This window comes from Manduca sexta, chromosome 1, assembly GCF_014839805.1.
Source record: "Manduca sexta isolate Smith_Timp_Sample1 chromosome 1, JHU_Msex_v1.0, whole genome shotgun sequence".
Classification (NCBI taxonomy): domain Eukaryota; kingdom Metazoa; phylum Arthropoda; class Insecta; order Lepidoptera; family Sphingidae; genus Manduca; species Manduca sexta.
The window spans coordinates 1,541,566-1,563,287 of record NC_051115.1 but is presented as its reverse complement, the minus strand read 5'-3'; the positions used below and the strand labels follow the sequence as shown (position 1 = coordinate 1,563,287).

The 21,722-nt window shown below is 36.7% G+C and overlaps 3 protein-coding genes across 3 annotated transcripts; 2 read left to right on the top strand and 1 right to left on the bottom strand.

The window, feature by feature from the left end:
* Positions 1 to 733: 733 nt before the first annotated feature.
* Positions 734 to 6,594, top strand: LOC115453744. Its single transcript, XM_037447602.1, has 6 exons — positions 734 to 859; positions 1,314 to 1,359; positions 2,218 to 2,267; positions 3,416 to 3,631; positions 5,106 to 5,288; positions 6,507 to 6,594. Exons 1-6 carry the CDS (start codon positions 808 to 810, stop codon positions 6,572 to 6,574), a joined length of 615 nt encoding a protein of 204 aa, XP_037303499.1. The 5' UTR covers positions 734 to 807; the 3' UTR covers positions 6,575 to 6,594.
* A 628-nt stretch (positions 6,595 to 7,222) lies between these two features.
* On the top strand, positions 7,223 to 16,630 carry LOC115453741. Its single transcript, XM_037436563.1, has 6 exons — positions 7,223 to 7,350; positions 8,712 to 8,969; positions 9,748 to 9,982; positions 12,522 to 12,667; positions 13,984 to 14,127; positions 16,441 to 16,630. Exons 1-6 carry the CDS (start codon positions 7,320 to 7,322, stop codon positions 16,530 to 16,532), a joined length of 906 nt encoding a protein of 301 aa, XP_037292460.1. The 5' UTR covers positions 7,223 to 7,319; the 3' UTR covers positions 16,533 to 16,630.
* A 1,244-nt stretch (positions 16,631 to 17,874) lies between these two features.
* Positions 17,875 to 20,322, bottom strand: LOC115453742. The gene is made up of 2 exons (XM_030182464.2): positions 20,145 to 20,322; positions 17,875 to 19,075 (listed from the first exon to the last, which is right to left on the bottom strand). Exons 1-2 carry the CDS (start codon positions 20,170 to 20,172, stop codon positions 17,919 to 17,921), a joined length of 1,185 nt encoding a protein of 394 aa, XP_030038324.2. The 5' UTR covers positions 20,173 to 20,322; the 3' UTR covers positions 17,875 to 17,918.
* Positions 20,323 to 21,722: the final 1,400 nt, after the last annotated feature.

Genomic DNA, 21,722 nt, shown 5'->3' with positions numbered 1-21,722 from the left:
AATTATTTTAGTGTTAGATAGCCCATTTATTGAGGAAGGTTATAGGCTATATAACATCACGCTATGATCAATAGGAGCTTTCCTTTTGAGAGCTTCCGTTGCGTGCGCTGCGTAAACGGATAATGTTACGCAACAAACATGTATGGCGGAATTGTTCCTCTTAAAAAGATAAAAACAAATTTTTTAAAACAAAGTCCTCCGTCACATCGGTCTAATTGTCTAAACGTGATAAACTCAAAAACTACCCAATGGATTTAGATGAAATTTGGTATGGAGATAGTTTATTTTTTTTTGGGTTTCGGACCCCGCAATCAATCCGGGAAAAACCCATGAATGGGATTTCTGAATCCCCCAGCTTAGCGACTGCAGAGCCCTAGAGGAAAGTTTTGAGAAGAAAATTAGGAAGGTGTTGAGGAAGAAGGGACCATCTTAGGATGGGCGGAGTGAAAAAGGTTAATGTTCGCGGTCCCTTATAGGCCTCAATATGAACTTGGCAACCAAGAGGTATAAACATATAACTATGTGCCTAGGGCCGTGATATGATATCCGTGCATGGGCGTGCATTGGTTGTGGAGACAGAGCGCACAAGAATTACCTCGGTGGGGAAATATGGAGATTATTTGAGGTCCTGGGAAAATATATAGCTGGACTTTTATTTTGAAACACTATTTTATGCGGATAAAGCCGCGTGCGGAAGCTAGTTTGATAATAAAAAGGTAATGGCGCACATATTACGACTGTAATCAAATTTAAAACCAATTAAATTTTCTTATTACTCTTGATTGAAGTCAAGTTCTTTATTGAATTATGAAGATGAAATCTCTGTTACATTTTTTGTTACAAATAACTATTATTACTCGTAAGTTTTTTATAAATCGGTAAACATTAAAATTTACTTGCTGGTGGTAGGATATATTTTATATCCGCCCGGATAGCAACCGTACACAAGGTGTTAAAATCCGCCATAGTGGCACACGTAAGTCGCGTTCCGGGATAGCCTGTATATCCAGTTCCAATAGGCCGGCATAATTGTGTCGACTGTCGTGGGGTAATCATCTCTCGTCAGTCGACATTCTATTGGACCTCACTGCAATTAGTGCAGTTGAGTCACTGTGCTCGTATAAAAAAAAAAAACTGAACTAATGATTAATCGTCACAGTCAAGCCTAAATGAACCAATCAGAATAAAGTATTCACAGATGAGTTGTTTTGATTGGTTAATTCCTACCCTAACGCTTAGTTGGCGGTTAAGAATAGGCATTTAGTCATTTTAAATGTTGATGGAACAACCGCCATTTTGTTTTTATATTACAGATTGCTTTGGGAGTGACAAGAAACCCGTTAAATATAATCAAACTAAGTGAGTATTGAATCAAAATATATAATAATATCAGTTCTGTATTATATACTGCCCTACTGATGCAAGGGCCTCTACCACTGAGAGGGATTAGGCTTTAGTCCACCACGCTGTAGTGCGGATTGGTAGACTTCACAAACCCTCAAAATTCCTAAAGATTTTTTTTGGTATGCAGGTTTCCCTTCACCGTTAAAGCAAGCGATAATTTACAAAGAATACACACGTTGTGAATTATCGCTGGCGGACCTAATTAAATATAAACAAATAAATATTAATAGGGTCCTTTCCTGTACCTAGTAGCGGCATTATCTCAATAGTTCTATATATGTTGCAAGTCCAAGATTTATTTTTTTATAGAGGTCCTGGCAAAGTGACCTCAAAACACCTGACTTGGGTCCAGATAGTGTCGACTGACGAGAGACGATTGCCAGTCGACAAAATTATGCCGGTCTGGTTGAATCGTATATACTGAGCCTGATCCCGGAACGCGACACACGTGGGCCACTATGGCGGGTTTTAACACCTTGTGGACGGTCGCTATCCGGGCAAACATGACCTAATCGCACTCTTCATAAAATGATGACCCATTCTAAAATTGCCAATTTGTGCGAATCGTCAAACAACCAATTTCTGTTTGTGACCTTTTAGTTTTCCCTTTTTATTTCATGCTATAGGTTCTTTCTTAAATAAGCTCATTTTTATAGCAACTTCAAAAAAAAGGTAGCAAAGAAAGATTTGTTTTCCGACGACTGCCACAAATTAACAATTTTGAAATAGGTCATTATTTTATTAAGAGTGCGTAATGTTTTCTACCATTAGCATGTGGTAAGTGCTATTGTTCAATGATTGTATTTTTTTCAGGCCTGAGTCAAAATTTCACAACCCGAATTTCGTTCGAGACCGCTTTAAAAGTAAGTACTAATACAAAGTGGGTGCACGAGTTACGTCACTTTCCTTTTGGGGATAAGGCGTGAGTTTTTCTTGGGCCGTATTAATAAATCAATCTCATCTTTGAGTAGGATCTCAAGTAAACATTTAATATATTGAACTATTTAATAAACAAATCTTAAGTTGACATTTAAGAGCTTCTTCTCAGCTGTCATTGTTGTATAATTAACAAAACTTAATGATTAAAATCAGTCATACGCTGTGACTCAAGATATCGTTTTATCATCCCCGTTGCAGTCCACTGCTGGACATAGGCCTCTCCCAAGGTACGCCATAGAGCCCGGTCTGCTGCTTTATGCATCCAGTCGTTGCCGGCTCTCTTTGCAAGTCGTCCCGCCATCTGGCCAGAGGGCGTCCCTCGCTACGTTTGCCAAGAGATTTCATTTGATATTATTAAAACTTACGCGAGACATATTAAATTAGTCGAAAGCAACACGGTTTTACTCACGTACTATTAATCGGAATCGCCGACCAGTTTCGACCTATTAAGTAGATCATCCTCGGGGGCGAGTGCTAAGAGGGTGGCTGACAGTAATCGAGAGGCCTCCGTGACGCGACGTCCTAATTATTTGAGATGTTGACATCTGTTTATTAAACAGCAACTTGAGATGATGACTTTAATTTAACAGCGCCTCAGCATCTCGCACTTAAGAGCGTAACTAAGTTATTTACAACCTCCATGCAATTTCTTTTTTCTAATTCCATTGATGTCAATTGATGAATTTTGTATTTTCCATTTAACAGCGCCTCAGCATCTTGCACTTAAAAGCGTTATTCAACATTTTTTTTATTACTTTGAATGACGAGACGAGCTTGCCGTTAGCCTGATGGTAATACAACCGCCCATAAATAGTAGAAACACCAACACCTCGAATTACAAAGTATTGTTTGGTTTTCCACTGCGCTCGCCATCCTGAGACATGAGATGTTAAGTCTCATTATGTCCAGTAGTTACACTGGTTACAATGTCCTTCAAACTAGAACACAACAATGACTACACACTGCTTGACAGAAATAGACATTGCCGTGGTACCTACCCAGGCGGACTCTCACATACGAGAGACCTACAAGTAGTAAATTTAATTTTCTAGTTTCATTTTGTATTTCCCAGATGTGATTTTCAAGCCAGAGCTACCGGAATCTTGGAAACATCGGTTCCGAAAGCCATTCCATCCAGCCTGGATGGATTACTGCGACCCGTACCACTGTAACGACTACCACAAGCTAGCCTGTGGACTCAACCGGAGTAACATGCGGTTCAAATGGTTTCAGAGTGGATGTCACATCATATTGAATAATCAGTGTGCGACCTATCGTGGCAGTTTGAGTAAGTTTTAACCAAGAGTGTATACCCATTTCTTTATTTATTACACACAAAACAGGTTATAATCGGGTACACATTGTATACAAAATTGCTTAGACAAAAATATTAAAAAACATTATGGGCTCAAAAGCACTCGTAATTAATAATTAATAGTAAAATGAACCTTAAAAGTCGTCGGGTGACTGAAAATTTTCTTTATGCCAGATAGCTTTTGTTATATAATTCGCACTCTTAATAAAATAATGACCTATTCCAAAATTGCCAATTTGTGGGAATCGTCAAACAACCAATTTCTGTTTGCGATTTTTTAGTATTCTCCCTTTTTTTCATGCTATAGGTTTCATTATTTACCCATTTTTAATAAGCTCAATTTTATAGCAACTTCAAAAGAAAAGGTAGCAAACAAAAACCAGTTTTCCGACGACTGCCACAAATTAACAATTTGAAATAGGTCATAATTTTCTAAGGGTGCGATATATACATTTATTAACCGCTATTTTCAATACTACTATTTAATACACAAAGCTTAAGTTGCTAGTTAAGAGCTTGTTCTCAACTGAGTCGGCGTTGTTTAATAAACAGAAATAAGCTATCTCAATTTTGAGTACGATCTTGAGTAGACATTTACCCCCTTATTCATAAACGTTATTTATCTAAGGACGGAGCATTGCTGTGATAACAAGACTGTTTTTCAGTGCTGACGGCATGGCAGCCTTCGCCAGACATAGGGCCGCTGTAATTGGCTAATATTAAGATACAACTTTAATCTAGTTGGCTATTAGATAAACAAAGCTGAACAAATAGCAAGCTGTCAGATAAACAAAAGCTGAGAAACAGACTTGTTGAATAAGGGGGTTAAAGTTCACAATTTAATAAATAACACTTAACTTGTGAATTGAGCGCTTGTTATTGGCTGAGATGGTGTATAGTAAATAAAACTTCAGTGTCAAAATCCGTCATATGCAGTCTTAAGATATCATTTGAGAAGATGTATATTTGTTTGAATAACGACGACTTAAGATGCTGATTTTAATTTAACAGCGTCTCAACTCATTTCGCACTTGAGAGCGCAACTGAGTTGCAGCTATTAATAGGGACCTATGGATCCTGTTTATGCAGTCCAGATACGGCCCTTGCGTTTATCAATTTTTGTTTTTTTTTTTATTGCTTAGAATGACGAGACGAGCTTGCCGTTCGCCTGATGGTACGCTATACGACCGATAAACAGTAGAATCAGCATCTAACACAATTACAAAGTATTGTTTGGTATTCCACTGCGCTCGCCATCCCGAGACATTACATGTTAAGTCTTATGCCCAGTACTTACACTGGCAATGTTCAAACTGGAACACAACAGACTACACACTGCTGCTTAAAATAGACATTGCGGTGGTACCTACTCAGGCGTGCTCTCATATATAAGCGACCTACTATACTCGAAAATAATTGTTATTAAAATACTATCTAAAATTTACAGAATACGACGTGGTAGACCCGAAATTCTGCATGATATATGTGATGTATTTGAGATCAAACTGCCCTGATGTCTGCAGAGGGTATGTGCAACCAGTGTGTGGAGTCAGCAGTTTTGATGGTCACGCTGTTTTGTTTGTAAACAGATGCGCTATGGAAATGGTTAATTGCCGAAGCAATCTCCCAGGTTAGGGACCTTAGTATATTTATAAGCAATTTCCCAGGTTAAAATCTTAGGAATATATTTGTGCGGCCAAAGCGATTCTATTACATCTGGTAACGGTGGATTGAAAGTGTCGGCTGTTAACTGTAGATTATCTCTCGCCATCGACAGAATTATGCCGGCCTGCTTAATATAGCATATACAATAGGTAGGATAGCGACCACCGTGCAAAATGTGTACCCGCCATAGTCGTCCACGTGTTTCGCGTTCCGGGATCAGCCTGTGTATAGCAGGCCGGCATAATTGTTTCGACCGGCGAGGGATAATCTGCAATCAGTTAACAGCTGACACTCATTGATCCCGGAACGCGACACACGTGGGTCACTATGGCGGGTTTTAACCCCTTGTGTACAGTCGCTGTCCGGGCGAATATAAAATATATTCTGTCATCAGCAAAGTTGGACTCGCGCACCAAGGGTTCCGTGCAAACTTGCTTTTATGTTAGTACATATTTACGGTTTTCAGGGGCCTTATTCCCTATCCCGCACGTTTTTACAACAGTGCGCAACAAGCACGTAACACAACGCGTCATGTTTAGGACTATAGAAATTTGGCTTACAAAATACCATTCCACGCACATTTCTCGAAGATAACATGACACGGCCGCGTTACGCGTTTACACTATCATACAGAATAAGGGCCCAGATATTTTTCTTTACATCGCACGCTTAATAAACCTGACCTATTTCAAAATTGTTAATTTGTGGCAGTCGTCGGAAAATTAATTTTTGTTTGCTACCTTTTTTTTAAGTTGCTATAAAATTGAGCTTATTAATGATAGGTAAAAAGTGAAACCTATAGCATGAAAAATTAGCAAATTTACTATTACAAATTTGCGGTTGGTACAATAACCGTGTCTTGAAATCAAACGGGAAAGTTAAGTTTGTCCTTTAACCTAGTTTGTCTTTTACGTTAAAGCAATAATTTTTAATGCTTTCTCAATAACCTGCTTTTGAAATACAATATTAGCCAATCACAACGGCCCTGTCTACGCACTGCGAAGGCTGCCATTCCGTCAGTACTGAGAAACAGACTTGTCACAGCTTTACTCCGTCCTTAGATAAATAACGTCTATGAATAAGAGGGGAAGTTTGTTCAGAAGCCTCGCTGCAAGGTTCAAATCGCAATTGTCCGATGTTTTCATTCCGGTGTCTTATCTAATTAATGTAATATTTATTTCAGAATACGAAGAAGTTAAGATGGAAATGTGTTTAGTCTACGCAAACAAACTGAAAAAATATTATGTGTAATAAATAGATATTTTAAACAGTATTTTTATTAATTATTTCGTAAGTTTACACGAATGTTAGATAATTAATATTTATTTATGGATTTTATTGCGGTTCCTTGAAAATTAGTCCGCCCCGTGACCATGGTGGCTGCAGTCTTCGAAACACCGGGAAAAAATAATAATACAAATACCGGCGTTAGAATCCATAAATGGTTTTATTTCAGAATTTTTATTTTCCTTAATTTGTGTTAAAAAAATTTGATAGAAAGAATACTTATAATTTTAATAAATTAAGGGTTGTTGATAGGAATGTCTGCAGTTTCATATCCCATTTCATAATTTAGGGACTGCCGAGACGAATGTCATCAGGTTCTAAACACAAGGGCACGCATCTCTAACTTTTGTGTTATGTGTGTATTCTTTGTGAATTATCGCTTGCTTTAACGGTGAAGAAAACATCGTGAGGAAACCTGTATACCTGAGAAGTTCTCTATAGGAATTTTGAGGGTGTGTGAAGTCTGCTCGCACTACAGCGTGGTCGACTAAGGCCTAATCCCTCTCAGTACTAGAGGAAGCTCCTGCAGTGGGACAGTATATAATACAGGGCTGATATTATTATACAGTCGCATTTCGACCAACGGACGATAAAAATAAAATTTGTTTGATCTTACGATTTTGTTTATAAATGGTTGAATAATTTTAATCAAGAGATATGTAAATAAACTCAACATATAAGAAATGAATGTTGTGTTAAGAGGTGAAAAATGAAATTATATTTCGTCATTGTTTTATTTCGTAAGTAGCCGTTTTGTAATAATTTCTGCTATGAAGTATTCACATATGGTATACTGTTTGAAGCACTATTTTTATAAAGGAGTGACTGACTTTTATTTATTGTTTTTAATGACGAGACGAGCTTGCCGTTCGCCTGATAATAAGTAAGCGATACGACCGGGCCATAAACAGTAGAAGCACCAACACCTTGAATTACTAAATATTGTTTGGTATTCGACTGCGCTCGCCATCCTGAGACAATGTTAAGTCTTATTATGTCCAGTAGTTATACTAGCTACAATGTCCTTCTAACCGGAACACAACAGTCTACATAATGCTGCTTGGCGGCAGAAATAGATATTGCGGTGGTACAAACTCGGCAGACTCGCATATCAAAAACCTCCCACTAGTAACAAAAACGTTCTTTTTTATTTCTTATTGGCAAATGATACTACAAAGGATATATTTAATTTTGACCAATGTTTCTACAAGAGGTACTTTTTTTATTTTCGAGAAGCTGTTAAAACAATATCATATGTGTGTTCAATAAGTTGGGGTGAGGAGTCCGCTTTGTGATACGTATTTCGCCCGTATTCAAATATTTAAAATAATATGTCATAGGGAGTCGAGAATTTTTGTTTTACATCAGAGCTCTAAAATTATATAGTCATTGAGAAGATTGTCATTCAAACATCTTCCGTTTATGCGATCCACCACGTTACTTTCTTTCATGAAATTATAATATATAACTGGAGCCTTATTTTTGACATTGCGTTACTAAATGAAACCATATAGGTACTTTTATTCTTGAAAATGACATTTAATTAAAGTTTCTTAAATCGTAGTAATAAAGTAAGAAAAGTTATTTTAATTTTGCAAGCCCTAATGCTTCTACTACTACGAGAATTCGACGCAGCGGCAACATCACACTTTTAGTCAGAAATACACTCACGCACGCCATATTTGCATTAAACTACAAAATTATCAAAAAACCAGACAATTAAAACTGATTTTCCAATATATTCATTATTAATGGATGATTTTAGCACAATGTAAGCAAAGATAAAGGCGAGTATGTGGTTTCATGTAACGCAATGTCAAAATGTCCTTGAATAAAGCTGAAGAGTTTATTTGAACGGGCTAATCTCGGTAACTAAATACTTAATCGATTTTAAATTTGTTTTGCTAATAGGAAGTTACATTACTCATAAGTTAAAATTAATTTATATATTATTATATAATATTTTTTATTAGGCACCGACTCCTATACTGGTTATCAGTATATAGGTAATGTTAAATTATTTTTTTGTTCTTAGTAGTTTTTGAAGGCGTTATAATTACCATGTATAATTCAGATTTAGTAATTAAAAAAACAATTACAGACCTCCTAAAAACCCCAGCAAAGAAGACAGAAACAACACTAGGACTGCATGAGAGAGTGAAGGTGTTAAAACACCGTTTAACTGAAGAAATAAAGCTGCAACAGCAGTCATTCCTGACACCTATTGTAGACGACTTCCCTGAGGAGTATGTGGACGTGGACTCCCAACCTGTCACTCCGATCATGAGCTTCGACGAGAGGAAGAAGAAAAACAAGTTCAAACTGCGACAGTTGAAGACAACGCAAGAGAGTACTCAAGGTAATTACTATGTGTATACAATAAAGTGTTTCATTCATTCATCCATTCTTTCATACATTCATTCGTTCATTCTTCCATTCGTTCATTCTTTCATTCATTCATACATACGTTGGATATATTTTATATCTGCCAGGATAGCGACCACCAAAGTGTTAAAACCCACCATAGTGGCCCATAAGTGTCGCGTTCTGGGATCAGTCTGTGTATATACACTTCCAACAGGCATAATTGTGTCAACTGAGGGGTAATCATCTCTCGTCAGTCGACATTCTATTGGACTTCACTCCTTGCCATCAGGTACAGTGGGTACCATGCCCGTCTAAAAAAATAATGCCTATCTATCAGTATATTCATAATAACACTGATTTGTATTCATTAGCCTTACCAGTAGCTTACCATAGATAATTTCCAACCGAAAAAGAAACTAAAATAAAAAATAACTTAAATAAACCTATATTATTCCGTTTTCATCTCACCGGACACTCATCGTCCTCTAAATTCTACACAACTGTAAGAGACGCGCTGGACAGAACCGTGGAGATCATCCGCTCCAGATGCAACCCTGATGCTGACCACGATCCTCAGATATGAGGAACCGACTAGAGAGAGAGAGAGATTCCGTTTTCTCTTATATCAATCCCATGGTTATCTGTAAGGGATTAACTTTTGCAATAAGATCGCCATTTGTACTTTTTTCTGTTTCTTATTCCATGATTTTTGTTTCTGGTATAACTAAAGTGTAATAAATAAATAAAATCTCTAATTGAAACAATCGCAGAGCCTACAAAAGTTGTGCAAAGAGTAAAGAAAGCAACAAAGAAGATCGCGAGGAAGCGTAAAACTAAATCGGAAGCCATCGACATATTCTATCGACGAAGTTTTGATGCCGACATGATGGATGAGCCTGTAGAATGGGTGCATTGTCAGGACCTGATCACTCCGTTCCTCACTGGGCAGAAGACGAACATTAATACCCCTAAGAGGGTCACTGTAAAGGATCCTGTTGTGTTAAGGTAAGGAAAATGTAGGGTACTTATTTGTTGGATGTAATGTACTGGAGTCACAACGTGTAAATTAAACTCAAGGATGGCACTGTATAATTATATTCAAAGTTCCAGAGTACGTTAATACACAGCGATGTACTTATATGATAATAGTAATAATTTACTTGTACTAAGTTAACAAAGGCGCACGTCGTTTAATATGGGAGGCATGGTGTGACACAGCATTCCCGCACAACTATGCACGTACACTTACACAGCTGCGCAAAGAGTGTGTCGCTACAGAAAAAGAATTTTCTACTAGCTTTTGCTCGCGGCTTCCCCCGCGCGATCGAGTTTTCCGGGATAAAATTCCCGTTATATATGGATAGAAAGTAGCCTATAACCTTCCCAGGGTCTTAAACTATCTCTATACCAAATTTCATAAAAATCCGTTCAGTACATTTTGAGAAAATCGATAACATACATACAGACTGAGAAGGGGACTTTGTTCTTTAATATGTATAGTGATTTGCAGTTGCGAAAGGTAAAAATTTCCAAAAAAGAACCCGACACAACATATAGGTAATAATATGTATGAAAGCGGAATACAAATCGTTCTAATAATTAGGTTCTACATACATTACTAAAGGAAAGCCGGTAGGAATCAGATTATATCATTGGTATCCCAAGGTACAGGCCCAGCCTAGTTTAGGTACCTAGCAAATATGTTATTTTTTGTTTTTCATAATAAGCTTGTTATTTGTAACCATTGAAATTGTAAACAAATTCGGTTATTTACAATAAAAAAATATTATTATTATTATATATATCTACTACTTACTAGATCTGGTGTTTCGAACACTCGCTGTGTTCAACTGAAGTGTACTGCAATCTGGTATTGCTAATTTACTTATACTCTATTTAAAGCGCTTTAGCATGTTTTAAGTTTGGTTAGTCGATTGATGGTTTTAGCTGCAGCGAACTTTAGATCTAACTCCAGATTTTGTATTAAATACTTTTTCTTCTATTATTAAAAAAGCGGCCATAGCCCAGTTGGTTGTGGAACGGACTGCCGAGACGAATGACCGCAGGTTCAAATCCCAAGGGTACACACATCTGACTTTTCTAAAAATTATGTGTGTATTCTTTGCAAATCATCGCTTGCTTTAACGGTGAAGGAAAACATCGTGAGGAAACCTGCACACTTGAGAAATTCTCTATTAGGAATTTTCGAGGATGTGTGAAGTCTACCAACCCGCACTAGGCCAGCGTGGTGGACTAAGGCCTAATATCCCTCTCAGTAGAAGAGGAGGCCCGTGCCCTACAGTGGAGCAGTATATAATACAGGGCTGATATTATATTATTATTATTATAAGTGTCCTTTTCTCTACAAACATAGGTCAACGCAAAGGATAATAGTTTTAGAAAGACTTTTTAGCGATGTAAAGGTAGACACCGCAGTAGAGGAACAGATGGTTGCGTTTCTCTATGGAAGGGGAAGATTCCCAGTCAGGCAGATGTTGCGCCTGACCGGCCGCGGCCCCTCCGACGGTTCCTATTCGGAGATGGTATATATGCAACGCGTCGCTCAAATTGTGCAAGCGTGATTCAGGATCGACGTCGCCATCTATCGTGATTGCTGTGTGATATCACTGTAGTTGCGTCACTGCATCGATCCTCTTGCAGTTCCGGCGATGTTGACAAGATGGCGGTGTATGTATCGATTGTACCGCCACAACTTATCTTACGCCAAAGAAGTATAACTTCTTACGTGCGTATAAGTAAACACACTCGTTTTTTATTCAAACCATAAAAAGTGCATTGTACACTGACCACCGTCTCGGTGTTTCCCAACGTGGAGCCCACGCCCTACAGGGGGGCAGTTTAAACAGAATTTTCAGTTTTTCATTATATGTTTTGAAATTTTACTTGCGATGTTTTGATAACAATTTCATAGTCTTCCTAAAACTTATCATTTATATTTCTTAAGGGAACAAAACAATTTTAAAGGTTAAAAATTATGTATAATAATAATAATAATAAATCTTTATTTGGAATAAATAATACAGTTTTTTTAAAAATATAATGTTCGAAAATATCTGCATTAGTTGGGTAACTGTGTCGCAGATATTAACGCCCACCTCCGTAAAGTCGACAGTTGTATTCCACAATGTAAAGAAAACTTTCTATAGGTACTTAAATCAAAACAAACAAAAAATGTGTGTGTTTGTGTGTGTGTGTGTTTGTGGGTGTGTGTGTTTGTTTGTGCGTGTGTGCGTGTGTGCATGTGTGTGTGTATGTATGCATGTTTATGTGTCCTATTATTTTCCTATTTTTATGAATGATTCTGTATCCTCATATGAAAGGGTTAACAGCCATTTTGTTGTTACAGATTTCCATTCACGTAAAGTAAGGGAATATAAGTTAAGAAACTTGTTTGCTTTGTTATATAATCGGGGACCAATAAAATAAAAATGTTGTATGGGAGCATAACATTTTTAGAAATATTAAGGTGGGGCCTGGCCTAAAAAAGGTTGGGAAATATTGATCTAATTGTTCCATATTCCAGATTAGTGCAACTGCTTAGCGTCAACACTACCGGCCAAAGTAAAGATGATATCTACTCCATAATGTATCAGATAAGCAACTTGCAACTCCGATTATTTCAATGGGATGTTACATCCATAAAATTCTTACTCAAAAATATTATCAAAGGTATGTATCGCACTCTTAATAAAATAATGACCGATTTCAAAATTGGGTTCCGCTATTTGATACGATTTTCGCAAAAAATAGGGTGGGGGGTCAGGGGAGGTTGGGGGTTAAAAATGGGGTGGGGGGTCAAGGGGAGTTAGGGGAGGTTGGGGGTCAAATATAGGGTGGGGGGTCAGTGGGGAGGTCAAGGGGGTTAGGGGCGTTTGGGGGTCAAAAATGGGGTGGGGGTAAATTGTTAATTTGTGACAGTCGTCGGAAAACTAATTTTTATTCGCTACCTTTTTTTTGAAGTTGCTATAAAATTGAGCTTATTAAAGATAGTAATAAATGAAACCTATAGTATGAAAAAAAGGGAAAAACTAAAAGATCGCAAACAGAAAATGGTTGTTTGACGATTCCCACAAATTGTCAATTTTGGAATGGGTCATTATTTTAAGAGACAGTTTAATAATCCGGTGGCCTTTTTGAGAGGTATCCTGCAGTCAACACCGAGGAATCTTGCAAATAGGATACTGGAATTCGCTTTAGCGGCTGTAGCAGCGCGGAGGAAAATTTGGGAAGGAATATATGGGGAAAGGATAAGAACCTTCTTTAGGATGGATGGAGGGGCGAAAGAAGGGAATTGTTATGAGACTTTCCCGCCCTCACACCCACCACTACAACTCCTGTAAGCAGTGGCATTGTATGACACCGAGCGGTGAAGCTCGCCGAGTCTCTGGGAACACTAATACGTCATTATCCCGCAACGAAATTAATCAAATAGAAAGATAGGGAGGAGTTGGAAATTGTTAGCGAGCCTTCATAGCCCTTAATGTGAATTGGCAACCATGAGGTATTCACACTTAACTGTGTGCCTAGGGCCGTGACAAATGTCCCCCCGTCGAGCGTGCATTCAATTTGAAGACCGAGCGTACAGGAATTGCCTGGTATTGAAATATTGTCGATATTGTACACGCAATATATTGCTGCGAGATCTTGCTAGTCTATACTTAGCTTAAAAGAAGCAATGGAAATAAATATGCGCATTCGGCTCAGAAAAATCGGAGTATTCGCTATAAGTATATAAAAAAATACAATCACGCGAATTGAGATCCTCTTTTTTTAGTCTTTGAAAAACAAACTATATTTATGAGCTACCGTTTTCGTGACTTCGTCTGCGTGTAAAGAGTTTTCCTGTGATAATAAGTACCCTATGTCCTTCTTATGATAAAACTATATCCATACAAAATTTCATCAAAATCCGTTCGGTAGTTTTTCAGTTTGTTGTTCGGGCGGACAGATACGGACTTTGTGTTATATTTGTAACTGTTTTTCAGATAAAAAACATAGCTTCGCGGGACTAAAACATGGCCTAAAGGCTATTTTTGCGGCGTGGAATTTAGACATAACAAACATAACCAATTTGTTGAAGCAAGCGCGGATATTCCGACCGCCGTGCGTTAGAATTACTGATTATGGAGGTAAGTGGTAAGGTCCTATAGAATGTCGACTGACGAAAGATGATTACACCTCGACAGTCGACACAATTATGCCGGCCTGTTAGATACACAAGCTGATCCCGGAACGCGACACACGTGGGCCACTATGGCGGGTTTTAAAAACTTGTGTACGGTCGCTATCTGGGCGGATATAAGATATATCGTAACGCAATCTAATGAGAGAATTTGGATCTCAGTCTACCACACTATCAAAGTTAAGATAACATATTGTAGAAACGTGATGTTTAGTTTATTTCTATCCCCCTTATTTATAGACGTTATTTATCTAAGGACGGAGCATTGTTGTGATAATAAGTTTGTTTCTCAGCTTTATTTATCTGACAGCTTGCTGTTTGTTCAGCTTTGTTTATCTGACAGCCAACTAGATTCGAGTTGTATCTCAATACGACATCACAACGGCCCGATGTCTACGCACTGCGAAGGCTGTCATGCCGTCAGCACTGAGAAACAGACTTGTTATCACAGCAATTCTCCGTCCTTAGATAAATAACGTCTATGAATAAGAGGGTACATGTTTTATAAATTTCAAGTAGATAGCTTGTAAAACAGTTACCGCGTCGGTTTGCACCTTAATTTATAAGTAGATAGATAAAAAAGTTTATTTAAGCTAAAATTAACACACAGTATAACTTAAGATATATACCTAGTCTTGCCATAAATATTGTAATAAAGAAAAAAGAAAATTGTTAACTGCAAATAACATTTATTACTTTTACAGTGTGTCAGTTTAATACATAAATATAAAACAATTAAAAATATAAAAAGCTTATTCGAAGTGGTCTCCATTGGCTGCAATACAGTCCTTTAAACGATGAGGCCAGTTATCAATAGAAGCACGCACTCTTTCCATGGGAAAATTCTTCACTGCCAATCGTATAGATTGTTTTAGGGACTCCAAATTATCATGGCGTTTAGAGCAAGCTGTACTCTCTAAAACTGACCACAAATCATAATCCAGCGGATTAAGATCGGGACTAGACGACGGCCAGTCTTCAGCTCTGATGAAGTCCGAAACGTTCGATTCCAACCAAGACTGCGTGGACCGAGCTTTATGACCCGGCGCCGAGTCTTGCTGGAAGGACCATACTTGGTTATTGAACATGGTGATGTTAAGGGGCTTAACTACCTTCTCAAGAATGGTATCTTGATACACTTGTGCCGATGTTTTGATACCTTTTTCACAAAAATATGGCTCAGTCACTCCTTCATAGCTAACACCCCACCAAACCATCACTGAAGTCGGATAATGTCCACGTTGCACTCTGTCGACTAATTGGGAAGCTTCCTTAGAGCTTTGAGCATAAATACGGTCATTTTGTTTGTTAAAATGTTGCTCAATTGTAAAAATTTTCTCATCCGTAAACAAAATTTTTCTGTGACCTCCCTTTGCGTACCGCTTCAGTAGTTGTTTCGATTTTACCACCCTATTCTTCTTTAAATTATCAGTTAAGAAATGGCCAGTGCGTCTCTTATAGGCTGCAAGTCCTAAGTCATCTTTTAAAATACGCGACATGGTTCTAGGTGCTATCTTCATTTCCCGAGATAAAATCTTTTGCTTTCGGACAGGATTTCTTCGAATTCTTTCCCTTACTGCTTTGACCACCTTTTTCGTACGAACACTACGTGGACGGCCAGATCTTTTCTGTCACAAACAGAGGAGGTCTCATTGTACCTATTAATAGCCCGGTACACAAACATTTTACTAATACCAAGTGTATGGAGAGTTTTAAAAATTGCATTTGGCTCCATACCTACTTTGTGTAATGCTATCACAGCGATTCGGTTCTCTTTATCACCCCACACCATTTTAATATCGCAAAATATTTTACAATGTATTGGCGCCAAAATGAGAAAACACAATGAACAATCGTATAAAAATGACAGATTCGAAATTCAAATGTAATATTTTTTTATAATTAAGTGTAACAGTATTTATGGCCAGACTAAGTATAGACAATAGACAACTACATATCCATTTGTGAGATATTGCAGCCGCAATCAGGCCCAGCTCAGCAATATGTTTTGCCCCAAGGAGCAAAACGCTTGTAATTCTGCTGGTACCGGGTATAACATATCAATATAGATCTAAATAAATATGTAGCTACTCCAAGTGGCATGTTTAAACACGGAAGAAAGAGAAAACAAAAGTGTAAAAAGTGATACAATATACAATTGAGAATATCATAGTGTTACATAGCGCCAAAGTTGTTACAGACAAACACAACTTTTTAAACATAAAAGGTAAAGGTACTAAAACATAATTTTCATTTACAGGATCAACAAAAACATCTAGAGTTGTACGATACACTAAATCAGTGAAAAAGAGATGCTTGGATGAAGATGACGACGAATGCAGGGATCCATAGTAACATACAAAATAAAGTTAAAAGAGGGAAATTTTTTTTTTAGTATATATACTTAATCTAAAAAATAAAAAGTAGACAAATATGCTTCTGTTTTTTATTACCTACCAAATAAAAATGTATAACCTTACTTATAAACTTTGTATTTAGAGGTTTTAGTTAAGTCTTGCTATATTCAGTAATATTTGACGTGCGAGGAAAGGAGAAGTACTACTGGTGGTAGGTTTCTCATATGTGAGAGTCCTGGGTAGGTGCCACCGCAATGTCTGTTTCTACCGCCAAGCAGCAGTGTTGTGTTCCAGTTTGAAGAAAATTGGAGCCAGTGTAATACACTGGATATAATAGGACTTAAAATCTCATGTCTCAGGATGGCGAGCGCAGTGGCATACAAAATAATACGTTATAATTCAAGGTGTTGGATGGTGTTTCTACTGTTTATGGGCGGTCGTATCACTTACCATTAGGCGAACGGCAAGCTCGTCTCGTCATTCAATTGTAGATAACTTATTAAAAACAATGTGTTTTAAAACTTTTTATTAAAGCATCCTTCTTCGTCCAGAAAATGCGTTAAAACTACCACTAAGCATTCTGTCACCATGTTTGTTTCTGTCTTGTTCCAACAGTATCCTCTTTCCTTGTCTAACAGTGAATTTTGGTGGTATTTCTGTGTATTTCATTAAATTATATATTGACAAAGGTTGTAGTCCTCTGTTAGTGTAAATATATTGATTTATTGGATTAAAATCGTTCACTTTTAGTGGCACTTTTATTACTAAAGGCACTGATGCGGATGCAAATGATATAAAAAATAAATAAATGATTGGCGCCATTTTGAAAATACAAGATAGCCGACGTCCTTATATGAATTATAAAATCGTCATCCCATTTTACGTTTTAATACTTTTCTAAATCAATCTAATTTTGATTGTATGACATAATTTTTTACGACTTATTTCGATTGCTTTCGATGTGTTTTATGATTTTATTTTAGCACATAAAATGACGCCATTTTGAAGTTATTACTTAGTAACGTTTGTCGACTTTTTAATCTTTAAAAATGTAAATGTTTGAAACACAGTTATATTCTTCAATTTATTATTTTAAGGCCCATCAAATGACAGAATGCAAACTGCTTGGTCTAATTAAATCCTTTGTACTGAAAGTAATTATTTATTCATACAATAGTTGTTTATGGTTTATTGTCTCTCTCTTGTGGTTATGCCGATCAAGGCAGTAAGATTTTGTGAATGAAACATAATCAAAACTCCAACTCGAATCCCCTTTCATTCCACAAATAATCAAACTTACTAAATAATTTAGAGCGCTGTAAAAAGAAATAGACTTAAAGCTTTCAATTAACTTTATATGCACAAAAAACATTTATTCTACTTATAATCTAACTTTTTTATTAATTTTAGCCGGCGGATTACCTATAGGCTTTAAATTCTCAGGTTCTCTGTCTTTCTCAGGTATCGGTTCATCGAAATTATACTTCTCAGCTATGACTGGTAACTTCTTATAATAATCAGGCGAGCTCATTTTATAATAATGTCTTGTGGGTATCATAGTGCCTTTGCCTTTTTTAGTTTTCGCATTTCGTAAAGAGCCATCTATCGTTCGATTGACGCGAACTTCTTTTTCATCGTACAAAAGACTTTCGGTCCTTGCTTTAACATCTTCGTAATCTTTCGGATGACTTCGCTCTGTATATTTTTTTATAGTTTGCCGGAAGGCTTTTTGTTTTGTTGTAGTTTCTTCGCTTTCGAAGATATCTTCTTTGTCTGGAGTGACATAATCTTCATAACTATCGTTTGTGTTACGTAAATCGACTTCTTGGAATATTTTTTCGTTGCCATATTGGTTTGGAGTTGGATCTTTAACACTTTCTTCATAATCCCCTTTATAAATCTTCGTTTCCTTATTAATTTTGGGTTTACTTCGTGGTTTTTGACGCTTAGTAGTTATATATTTTGGTTCCTGAACTACCTCTTCTTTTTCAAAATTTCTATAATCTGGTTTCTGATATTTCTCTGTATTTTCTTCTTCGTAATTCTGATCGTAATCAACATACTCTGCGTCATAAGTTGGAGATTTCATTTTGTTCTCTACATTATAGGAATGTTTTGCTGACTTCATCCTATTTTCTACATTCCTATTTATATTTTTCGCTTTTTGATTATTTATAGTTTTCTGTACTTTTTGTTTCCTTTTGAACAATCTTTCCCTAACTCTTTCCACAAGTTCATCTATATTGACTTCAGGTATTGGATTTTTTACAACATATCTTTTCTTCGCAGTACTCTTCGCTATCTCTCTATGTGTATAAGGTTTTGTAACGCCGTCTCCCTCACTCTCAATAGTTTCATATTCTGCATCTTTTTCTTCAGCTTTTTTATGGTATTTCATAGAAGATTCCGACGCCATTTCTGCCAATTGGTCCGCTAACTTCTCAGGTATAAATTTCTTTGCTATACTCCGAAAATCATCAAGATTTGCCGCGAATAATACGTATCCATGTGTTTTTTGTATTATTATTGTAATTAGATCTGAAAATATGAATTCGAACGTTAATGTCATGCTATGCTAAGCGCGCAAGCGGTACCAAAGAGAATATAATCACTACGTTTTAAAGCGGTACGTCAGGGAAACCTTATTTCGAGATAATCGAAGTTTTTTAAATATAGTTTTATAGTTTTGTATGTAAAACTGAGCTAGAGAAACTCTTTAAGGGTTTCCTTGTAACAAGTTCTAAACAAGATCCGTTATTTAGGTAAGTTCATTGGATGGGAATTTTTTTAAGCTGATGACATAAAAATCAAGATTTTGATTTTTCTTTTGAGATACCGCATTTGACCTTAGCATGGCAGAATTATTCATCTTAATTATTGCTGGAAGGACAACCCTCATCACCATCAGGTACAGGATGTCCACTGCTGAACAATTCATGCATTGTAGGACAACCTTGGATGTTATGTATTTTGTATTTCAAGGTGGTGGTGTTTCTACTGTTTATGGGCGGTCGTATCGCTTACCATCAGGCGAACGACAAGCTCGTCTCGTCATTAAAAATAATAAAAAAAAATCTCAAATAATTTCCATAAAAATTAACTATTCAATAATAATAGCTTAATAATTCACAGCATATGACGGATTTTGACAGCAGATATTTGTTTATTAACAACACCAACTCAGCTGAGAACAAGCTTTTAAGAAGTTAAGACAACTTAAGCTTTTTGTTATTATAGTTCAATACATTAAATGCCTACTTGAGATCCTTCTGGAAGGTGAGACTGACATTAATACGGTCCTAAGAGGATTCGCCTTTACAAAATATTATCGCACCCTTAGAACTAAGGTTACCTAATTTAATAAAGATGTTTTGTGGGAAACGCTTAAAAAAGATTTGAAAATATAGAAGGCAGTGAAATGGGCGGTCGTCGTAAGAATCTCTGTTTCTATTCTATAATTTTGTATTTTTATCCTCATAGGGTTATAGAACATGCTTTGGAGAGTATTTATTAACAAAATCAGAAAATATACAAAATTTTGAGTTAGGTCACTTTAGTTCTAAAAGTGCGAGATATTGTAAAATAAATGTAAATCTATTGTACTTACATATCCGCGAAAACCAGAGCAAAACCATTTTATGAGTTGTAATAAAAAATGAAATTATCGCTTTTTTATCGATTGATGGTAATGGTATTTTTCTATCGTTAAATATAGTTCAATCCAATGTGAAATGCTTTTCTTGCAAAGCAATGCTATTGTAGAATAGGAAAATGTATAATCCTTTGGAAGTGTACGACTGCAAAATTGGTAATCAGTATATACCTGTTATGTAAATTATTTTTTAAAGCGATGATATCCTAGTTGGGTGTGGAACGGGCTGCCGAGACGAATGTCCGCAGATTCAAATCCCTCTGACTTTGTTGGTCTCGGGTTCACACATTTTTAGAAAAGTTAAAGGTGTGTCTGTTTTGAACCTGCGGAAATTCGTCTCATTAGTCCGTTCCATACCCAACTAGGCTATCGCCGCTTTTATGTCTAGCATCGCGTAAAAAAAAGAAATCATTAGACCAGCTTGACTTACTGGGATGTGAGACTAGTTGGGTATGGAACAGACTGCTGAGACGAATGTCCACAGGTTCAAAACCCAAACACACCCCTGACTTTTCTAAAATTATGTGTGTATTCTTTGTGAATTATCGCTTGCTTTAACGGTGAAGAAAAACATCGTGAGGGAACGTGCATACCTGAGTAGTGCCCTCTAGGAATTTTGAGGGTGTGTGAAGTCTACCAATCTGCACTACAGCGTGGTGGACTAAGGCCTAATCCCTCTCAATAGTAGAGGAGGCCCAGCAGTGGGACAGTATATAATACAGGGCTGATATTTATTTTGTTGTTTCAAGTGGTTTTTGAAAGCGGTTTAATTGTTTTCTTTTTAGTGTTTATTTATTTTGATCATCGATCTATACTAATATATAAAACTGACGAGTTTATTTCAACACGATAATCACAGAATCTACTAAACTGATTATGATTTTTTTACTGATAGCTACATTACTCCCGACTGCTTTAGCCTGCTTTTATCCCGAGAAAAGTATAAAGCGGGACTTTTACCTTAAGTTTTTTTCAAAGTGGAGCCGCGAGCCATCTGTACATATTATAAAACAATGACCCCTTTTCTCTTTGTTTGTATGTTATCGATTTTCTCAAAATCTTCTGAACGGATTCTTATGAATATTGGTATGGAGATAGTTTAAGACCCTGGAAAGGTTATAGACTATCTCGGGAAAATATACAGGACCATTTTGACATTGCGTTACTAAATGAAACCACATACTAATCTACTTGGATATAACACTTTACAATAGGTTACTTAAAACGTAAACGTGAAACAAAAAAGTGTAAGTTTCGAACAAAATAAATATGAATACAAAGTCATTTCAATTTTACGCGCCCTAATGCCACTACAATTAGGGATTTTGTTGAAGTGACATCATACTTTCATTCAGAAATATATTCACGCACACGTCATATTCGCATTAAACTTCAAAAAATCAGAAAACTAAAATCAGGATTTTTGGCGAAAATATTCGTTATTAATGAATGTTTTTTGGCACAATGTATGTGGTTTCATTTAGTAACGCAATGTCAAAATGACCCGGTATAACAGGACTTTTTTCCCAGAAA

Excerpts from the sequence above, each read along its gene's own strand:
- LOC115453741 (XM_037436563.1), top strand. The coding sequence starts at position 7,320 with ATGAAATTATATTTCGTCATTGTTTTATTTC. Across the intron at positions 9,983-12,521 it reads AAGGATCCTGTTGTGTTAAG|ATTAGTGCAACTGCTTAGCG; the intron begins GTAAGGAAAATG and ends TCCATATTCCAG. Across the intron at positions 14,128-16,440 it reads TAGAATTACTGATTATGGAG|GATCAACAAAAACATCTAGA; the intron begins GTAAGTGGTAAG and ends TTTCATTTACAG.
- LOC115453742 (XM_030182464.2), bottom strand. The coding sequence starts at position 20,172 with ATGGTTTTGCTCTGGTTTTCGCGGATAT. Across the intron at positions 19,076-20,144 it reads GCTCTGGTTTTCGCGGATAT|ATCTAATTACAATAATAATA; the intron begins GTAAGTACAATA and ends TCATATTTTCAG.
- LOC115453744 (XM_037447602.1), top strand. The coding sequence starts at position 808 with ATGAAGATGAAATCTCTGTTACATTTTTTGTTACAAATAACTATTATT. Across the intron at positions 860-1,313 it reads ACAAATAACTATTATTACTC|ATTGCTTTGGGAGTGACAAG; the intron begins GTAAGTTTTTTA and ends TTTATATTACAG. Across the intron at positions 2,268-3,415 it reads CGTTCGAGACCGCTTTAAAA|ATGTGATTTTCAAGCCAGAG; the intron begins GTAAGTACTAAT and ends TGTATTTCCCAG.